Source organism: Urocitellus parryii, chromosome 3 (genome assembly GCF_045843805.1).
Source record: "Urocitellus parryii isolate mUroPar1 chromosome 3, mUroPar1.hap1, whole genome shotgun sequence".
In the NCBI taxonomy this organism is placed as follows: domain Eukaryota; kingdom Metazoa; phylum Chordata; class Mammalia; order Rodentia; family Sciuridae; genus Urocitellus; species Urocitellus parryii.
The window spans coordinates 24,711,147-24,720,603 of NC_135533.1; the positions used below are offsets into that span (position 1 = coordinate 24,711,147).

General features: G+C 34.2%; 1 protein-coding gene across 1 annotated transcript in view; it reads right to left on the reverse strand.

The window, feature by feature from the left end:
- The window catches only part of Abcb1 (ATP binding cassette subfamily B member 1), an 82,758-nt gene extending 75,762 nt beyond the window's left edge, over positions 1-6,996 (reverse strand). Inside the window, exon 1 of the mRNA XM_077796691.1 lies at positions 6,969-6,996. Within this exon, the coding sequence (XP_077652817.1) occupies positions 6,969-6,971 (3 nt within the window). The 5' untranslated portion in view covers positions 6,972-6,996. The remainder of the gene's footprint in view (positions 1-6,968) is intronic.
- Positions 6,997-9,457: the final 2,461 nt, after the last annotated feature.

Here is a 9,457-nt window from a genome sequence, read left to right on the forward strand (position 1 = left end):
TATTAGGTTAAAAAAAAAAAAACTCCTACAATGCCCCAAGATTTCTCCATAGTTGCAAGGGGTAGAGATCCCATTACAGTATGCATGAGGAAGGGTCCAATCTGTCATCACCTAAACAAATGACCGAATTTAGCATCATGAAAAAATGAATTCCTTGGCATGTGATGTTTCTGGATGTGATGGACATGAAGTATACAGCATCCCCTGTGCATTTTTCTTACCAAAAAATGTTTGGTCTGAATGTAATAAAATCTTTAGACCTAACCATTACCATAAAAAGTATAAAGCATGGAAGATCAAGTTTGATGATGCTCCAGGGAAACAATCAAAATAGTCCAGCAGGTGGGACATTCTACAAGACAACTAGTACAGTCTTTTCAATATGTCAATATCATTTAAAAAGAGGAGGAAACTGTTCTAGACTAAGAAGACATAATACCCAAATATTATTATTGACTGGATTCTTCTTTGAACAAATTAATTGTTAAAGACATTTTTTGGAAATAATGAGAACATATGAATATGAACAGACTCTATACAATATTAAGAAATCATTGTTCATTTTGTTAAATATGATCACTGCATCATGTTATACAGGAAAATGTTTTGTAGAAAAATTTTCAAGAAATATAAACCAAGTTAGTTATATATGTAATATCATGAAATCCATAATGTCAGATGAAACATGGAAAAAAGTTATAAATGATGACTACATAAGTGTGAATTTTACTATCCTATTTTTTATGCTTGAAAATTTTCATCATAAACTTGGTAAAAAAAAAAAGGGATGGTTCTAAAACAGAAGGAACTAGAAGGAACAAACATTAGAGTAAATACAGCCAGGCATGGTGGCACATGCCTATAATGTCAGCTTCTTGGGAGACTGAGGCAGGAGGATCCTGAGTTCAAAGCCAGCCTTAGCAATTTAGCGAGGTCCTAAGCAATTTGGCAAGATCCTGTCTCAAAACAAAATATAATTTTGGGCTGGGGGTGTGGTTCAGTGGTTAAGCACTCCTAAGCTCAATACTGGTACAAAAAAAAAAAAGAGAGAGAGAGAGAGAGAGTAAATATAGACAAAATTAAGTTTCTAGATATAGACAGAAATTCCAGAGAATAAGAATCTCATATTTCTATATTATATGAAGCAAGATTGATTTCTGGAGAAAAAAAGAAAGAAGATTTGAGAACAGTGGTAACATAATACTGAGTAGGACAAAAGCCACCATCAAATGTCCTAGTTCTATAGTTTATTAGGAAAGAGCCTTGTGGGGTGGCATCTCTTAACCTTGAACCTCAATTTCCTTATTTATAAACTGAGAAAAATATTCATAAATACAGAAAATCCCATATAGTTGTTTTATGAGGATTAAAATGAGACTTAATATGAGAAACTTTTTATGAAGCATACAATATAAAACACAAAATAAGAGGTTACTATTATTGGTTTTACATATGTAATAATAAGAATTTGCAGGCTCTCACCTTGACTGTAAGAGACAAACAGTCAAAAAGTTATAACATTAGGTGAAATGTAAGAAAGAAATTTAAACTAATTATAATTGGAGTCCTTAAAAAAGGAAAAAAAATATTTGGTTAGTTACTGATAGGAAAGAGAGATATGGTGAACCAGAACTACATAAAAAGAAGGGTAATCAATGCCAAAAACTAAGAGTCAGGCTCTCTGGGGCAAAGTAGAGGGTGCTGGTAGGAAAGTGATTTAGGTAATATGCAACAGGCTAGACGGGAACATGGTTCCCAGGTTAGAGAGGGAAGTCAGTGAATTCATTCATTCATTCATCCAACATTCAAAAAATATTAAAAAAAAAATAAGAGTCATGCTTCATGGTTCTAGGTACTGACAATGACAGTGACTAAGACACATCATTTGTCCTCATAATGCTTACACTCAGGTATAAATAGTAAAAGAGGGAACAGAGGTATTTAATATTCATTCAATATTTAGATACTTAGTAAAGTTCCAGGCACTTTTTTAGGTAATTGATATACAACACTGAATAAAACACAAAAACTCCACCCTCACGGAGCTTACATTCAGAGAATGGAAGACGTGATGAACAAGAAATCAGTGGTTAAGTATTCAGAAAAAATATCATAGAGGGCCATGGCCCACTGACAAGCATGGCCAGTGGGTTTAGACTGGCTAGTCAGGGATTGTCCCTGGGAAGGGACCTCAATGACAGAGGGATACAGTTATGTGATGATCTGAGGCTGAGCATTCCAGGCAGAAAGAGCAAACACAAAGATCCTTGGATGGACATAAGCTTACTGTGCCTCAAAGATCAAACAGCATGAACACTGTGGCAAGAGCAGAGTATGGAAGATTTGTATGCAATAAAGTCAGAGATGAGGTGAGACCAGGTCAGATTATGCTGAGTCTTTTATAACAACAAGAAAGAATTTTGGTTTTACTCTACATATTCCATGTAAGTGGAAAGGAAAAGCATTCAAATTGTACATTCTACAACATGTACAATTTGAAGGAAGGGATTGAGTGATTTGATGTGGCTACTATGGGAAGATATTTAGAAGGGAAAAACTGGAAGAGGAATACCCAGAAAAAAGAGCAATTGAGAGTAAAGTCTTGACCAGGTGTGATTGGCAGAATAATGTCCCCTTCACATCCTAATCCCAGGTTCTTGTGAATATGCTTTCCTGTTTGGTAAAGAGACTATCAATGTTAAGGATCTTAGGATGGGGAGACTATCCTGGGTTATTCAGGTGGACACAATTAATCACAAAGCTACTTCTAAGAGGGAGGCAGAAGGCTCAGCATCAACAGGAGAAGACATGATAGTAGAGGAGGCTGGAGTGATGCAGGAAGGGGGCCAGAGGTTCAGGAACACAAGTGCCCTCTAGAAACAGATTCTCCTCCAGAAAGAAAGGAATCCTGCTGACACCTTGGTTTTAGCCAGTTTGACCTTCAAGTTCAGAACTGTAAGGTAATAATGTGTGTTGTTTTAAGCAATAAAGTTAGTGATGTTTTGCTAAAGCATAAATAGGAGATGCACATATGATGTCAAAAGGGGAATAACCAAGAAGAAGGGCAAAGGTGGAAGGAAGCAGAAATTGTAGTCAAAGAGTAATATGTCAGAGTTTATGACTTCATAGATAAAAGAAATTGTAGTCAAAGTAATACATCAGAGTTTATGACTTCGTAGATAAAATAAGAGGTTACTATTATTAGTTTTGCATATGTAATAATAAGACTTTTCAGGTTTGGGGATTAGCCTAAGGTTCTCACTCACAAATAAGGACTCAACTGAAGGTTGATATAACTGAAGAAGCTAAAGAATGTTGAGTCTAGGCTTATTTATAATTTTACTGAAATATTCAGTATAACTGGAGCTAGGTGAATGAAATTGAAGCAGTCAAATGCCACAGTCTTCAATGAAGGAGTAATTAGAAGTTTTTAGAGGATACCTCTGAAGATGGATACAAGAAAACATAATCATACAGAGACTCAAATGAGAAAGAAGTTTTACATGAGGATCAAAAATTAAAAAAAAAATAGCTGTGTAGACCTAGAATAATGTCAACACCTTCACTGGCTCATGCGATATGGGGTTGAGGAACAATAACATCATAGGCAAAGGTGACACAGAAAAAGCCAAATAGCTGGAAAGCAAATCATTACACTCTGATATCACAAAGGCAAAGAGAAGATTCTAATATGATGGACCATGTCAAGGGCTATAAATAGGTCAAGATGGAATTTTTAAATGCCCACTGAATTTCGTGAGTGTTGAGGACAGAAGTCAAATTTCTATAGGTTCAAAACTAATACACAGACATTATTATCTTATATACATACATGGTCGCATGACTGATGTGATTCTACAACATGTACAATCAGAAAAAGGAGAAATTATACCCCATTTATGTATGATATATCAAAATGCATAAATGCATTCTATTGTCATGTGTTGCTAATTAAAACAAATTTAAAAATTAGATATGTCAAGATCATTGTACTGTCATGCGTAACTAATTAAAAAACAAATAAAAAACTGATAGGAAGATGTAACTGAGATAGAAAGCAAAGACAACTCTTGTACATGGTTTCAAGGGCATTAGGAAGATGAAAGAGACTTGATGGAGCAGAACCCACTTCAGGTACAGAGACTGAAGATAAAAAGAATGATAATGCCAGGTACTTAAGAAGGCGAAAGAGAGTCACAATCCAAGTGAGTGGATAGTTTTAAGAACTGGATAGTCCCTCTGTCTTAACAAGGGAAACAGAGAGGGAACATTTCCAAATTCAGGTGGGTTTGTAAGATTATAGCAGTGGTGAAGGTCAAGGAGTGGTTTATGCCTATAACCAGAAAAATCACCCAAGTTGGTAGAAGGACCAGGAAGGGAAAAGTATATACTGAGCCAGGTTACAAGATCTTCACTAGCAGGTGGGCAGAAGGTAACGGCATTTAACAAAGAATTCTTTATAAACAGACAACAGTTTAACCAATCATAAATCCCCATAAACAATCACAGCTTTTAGAAGCAACAAGGCATGTCTGGACAAAATCTGGGCCTGCCTCCTTGCTAGTAATGTGACTCGGTGACTTTAAATGCATTATTTAACTTCTGTGAATCTGTTTCCACATCTGAAACATAAGGATAACATAAGCTCTTACATCCTAGGGTTATTGTGTGAATTAAGTCAGATAATACATGGGGAGAGTACTTAACAAATGCCTGGTACTTAACATTGATAGCTATTATCTATTTAGAAAAAAAATAATATTTCAATAAGATATATACTGTGGAGAGCTCAGAGTTGAATCTGCAGTATGCTTCTGGCAGGAGCGTATAATCTTTAAGGAGTTCATTTTGTACAGAATCTGCAGCCCAGTTTTTCTCTCTCCTTCTCCTAATTCCTCTACTTGTCCTTTTCCCCACTTGCGTTCAGTTTATTCTACTTTTGTGTTTCTATAAATGCTGACGTGAGGCCTGCTATAAATAAAGCAAAGACCAGTAGGAAGTCTTAAATCTGTTCCTTATTTCTTTTATCACTTTCTCAAAATTGATAAAGTTTCATAGTAAAAATAAGTTAACAGACACCATGAGCAGAAGAGTTCTGCTGTATTTAGAAAGATCTGCATACAAAATTGGTCTTGATGGTATCTGAAACTCAAATCTGGGGAGTGTTACCACTATTCCAAAAAACCCATCTCTAACAGGTAAGAGTCTTTTTCTTAGCTGGAAACTATAATTGGTAAGCAATACAGTCACATCAGCATTTGCCATTAAGTTTTCTGATTATGTTTTTGTACTTAAGGTTTTGTGTACAAGTTAGGTTCATTGTTTTCTATGTCACTGTTCAGGAAAAAGATATAAGGAAAGCCATCCCAGTAGTATCGTACTTCATAGAAAGTTTTAGAATACATTCTATCTTAGCCCTGCTGTATATCCTGGGAAAAGTAAATGCCTGGCCTCAATTTCTTCATCTGTAAAACTGTAATAATAACAAAATCTACCACAAAAGGAGTCCTAAAGATTAAATGAATTTCTACATAAAGTACTTAAAACAATGCCTAGCACATAGTGTTATATGTGTGTTATTACTATCTCCTCACATTTGAACTCCAGATTTTATTCTTTTGTGACTTGAATTGAGTTCTGATATATTTGAATCTGTAACATTTTATAAAACATAGAAATGCTAAATTAAAAAAAAATTTTAATGTACAAATAGTAAAAATCAAACTATAGGGCTAGAGGTGTAGCTTAGTGACAGAGCATATGCTTAGCATGCATGAGGCCCTGAGTTTAATTCCTAGTGCCAAAAAAAAAAAAAAAAGGAAAGGAAAGAAAGAAAAAACCCTAAACTATAAATACAGAAATGTTTTGGTCTCAAAATAACAAAACTGAAATTAAATGCTGGGAATAAATTCAAATTTAACATAAACATTTCTTTCCATACAGAGTGGAAGTACGAAATCTAAAACAAACAAAAGCTGTCATTTGGTAATATAAGTAATGTTATTGTGAATGTCTGAGTATCTAGAGTCTCATCTTCCAAATATTTCAAAGGAAGTGGAAATAGAACAAAAGGAGGAGCCACAGTAAGAGCAAATGTAGCACAAGAAAATGAAGATGGTATAAGATAACCAAGGTCCTCAATGCAAAAGTCACGCAACTTTTTTCCTACTTATAGCTATTTTTATACTGAATTTACCAAGATCCATTTTATATAGCAGTCTATCCACTCCTCTCTATTTTAAAAATATGTCTAGTGTATATGAGTAAATTGTAAAGTATGTACAGCAAGACTTAATTGATTCACTAATCTTCTGGGTTCACCCCGGAACAGTTCACCTAAGTTCATCTAAGTTTGGACTCTTAGAAAAAAGGAAAGATTCAGGGAAATAAAATTATGAAAAACCAGCCACACCAAAAAATATCTATCTTAATCCAAGTGGGATTAAAGAAAAGCTTCAAAACAACCATCATGCAACTAGAAAACGAAATAAAGAGTTATGGTAAGGTTTTCAGATTCCAGATTCTCAGCTATTCAGAACAGAGAACAATAGCCTATGCTAAATCATGGTAATAAATAACCTATTGCTACCTTTTATTATTATGGGCACTTGGGACTTGGGACTTGGACTTCAAACCTACCAGCATTTCAGAGCCATTAAAAGACAGCACGCAATGTAAGAGGTTCTCTCTATCAAGATGACAAAGACCATCCCTGGGAGAAACATTTCCAGAGGTAATAGATAACTGGCAACATAACTAGTTAGGAAAATACTGAAATCCAAAACTCAATTCACACAGCAAAGCTATGATCATCATTCCTCTGAAAATAAGCTAAATCCAACTAGTTCATTTTGCCTTTCCATTACCAAATCATGTAAGAAAATATTACACCAAATAATATATCTCTTTTATAGATAAGAAGTCAAATTACCAAAGTATTTTTAATAGTGAATTAATTCAAAACTCACCATTGCAAACACACTGACAGTTGGTTTCTTTTCCTCCTTCTTTTTACTGAAAAATATAGCAAAGGAGTTACACAAAACTTTAAAAACTACAAAATTTTTTAAACTAACAAATTAATGTAAAAGTTTATATTTAGTGACAACTGAAACAAAGAAAAATGTCCATAATGTACTTTTTAATTAAAAAATCATATTTAATAGTATGATATCATTTATGACGTTCAAAAATAAATATGCTTACATTTATCTTAGAAAGATATGGCTGTAGCTCATTTGCAGAGTACTTGCCTAGCATGTATGAGACACTGGGCTTGATTCTTAGCACCACATAAAAATAAACAAATAAAATAAAGGCATTCTGTCCATCTAAATTACAAAAAAAATTTTTTTTAAAGATGTACCATGTGATTACCACTGGATACTATCTATAAAAATATTTTCTTACTTGTACCTTAGATACTTCCTTATTTTCTACGATGATTACACATATACACACTCCTTTTACAATTAAAAAATATATACTAAAAATGAGTCTCCTATTTTTATCCTAGTTTAAAATCACTCATGGGTTCCGGCAGTAGATATTCTATTTATCTACTACCTAGATATTATTCTTAATCATTCCCTGTACTAATGGAGAGCAGAGGTGATCAGATGTTGGGATTAACTAACCTAAGGAAAAAAGTAATTCAATCACTCTATCAACAAATCTAATTCTGAAAGGATGTCTGGAGCCCTAAGTGAACCATTATGAAAATAAATGCAATCTAGAAAAACTGTTCTCCAAAAAAGATGTTCTGTAAACTGTCAAAAAGCTGTTCTTGGGCTGGGATTGTAGCTCAGTGGTAGAACACTTGCCTAGCATATATGAGGCACTGATTTCAATCCTCAGCACCACACAAAAAAATGAAATAAAGGTATTGTGTCCACCTACAACTAAAAAAATATATTAGAAACAAAAACGCTGTCCTTAGGCATAAAAACCTCAGTTATCATTTTGAGCCTAGATTCAAATGCCTGTAACTCAGTAACCCACTGTATATAACTACCACCTAGGCAGGGAAAGCAAACAAACCACAACAAATCAGCTTCAGCTGCATTTTTCATACAGATAAAAGACTATTTTTTTCAAAAAAATAGCATTAGTTTTTCATGGATTTCTAAGTTCAAAAAGTAAATTAAAAAAAAAAAGGAAATTCGTCTTTGTTCTTTACACCAAGTGAGGTCAAAAGAGGTGAAGAGACTTCTAAAGAAAAAATCCAAAGTTTACTCATGTTTGGCTTCTGAGCAATGTTAGACGCAAATAAATACACAAACATTTTCAGGTTTGGCTCCACCCTATTCCCAGTAAGGGCCTGGTTTCCATATTCCTGGGGCCAGGATGGGAGAAGAGAAATAGCCATAAATAGTAGAGTTTTAGTGCTGAGCTTTTTATTTATTTATTTATTGTTCTCTAAAACTGATGCTACTTGGGAGAACTAGAATGTCCCAGGCACCAACTGTAAGCACTTCCTATACATGATTCATAAACAACTGTCCAAGGCACATTTTGTCCTTTTAGAGATGAGAAAACCACAGAGGAGCAAGAAGAGTTTACTAACTTATCCAAGGTCCCATGCCTGGAAAAAAAGCTAAGATGTAAACTGCAAAGCCTTTCTTCTGATCACCAAAGCTGTAAGGTGTGAGCTCAGACTTCTGAGATGCTGCACTGCCTGTAAGTACTTTCACATGAACTCTCTCCCCTGCTACTTTACTCACTTACCCCTGCAGCATGAAACAGTGCCTACAAAGGCAAGCAACTCATCAAACATCACTTTAATGAAGAAAGTTTGTAAATACAGATATCCTCAGTTAGTGCTCTATTCCAGCTTTATCTATTTAGTAGAGCCAAATACTTCTTCACAATTTATGTTAACAAACATAGTTTTAAGAACAGACCAAAGTCAATGGTGATGGGCACAGTTAATTAGGAATCACTTAACTAATTAAAGAATGGTCTCTAGAGCTGGGGCTATAGCTCAATGGCAGAACACTTCCCTAGCATGGGTGAGGCACTGGGTTCGATCCTCAGAACCACATACAAATAAGTAAGTAAAGTTTAAATTCTAAAACAAACAAATAAACAAAAAGAATAGTCTCTAATTTGAAAATTCTGTAGACCATTTCTGCAGACCATGATAGAACCAATAATTAATGAAGAAATGAAGATGTGTAAAGGATCAAGCAATTTTCTTTACCAATTCTCTCCATAAATCCCTCAAAACTTCTTACATAAATACACCTAAATGTTTCTGTCTTAAGAACATAGTTCTTTAAGCTACCATGTTTTTTAAAAAAAAGGTCAAAAAACCAAAAGACTTCTTGAAGTCTTTTTCTTTGTTTACATGTAAAGCTTTTATTGTGGAAAAACTTCAAATAAACAGAAAAAATGGAAAGAATAGTATAATGACTACTCACATAACTCATCTAGATTCATCAATTACTAATTTTTA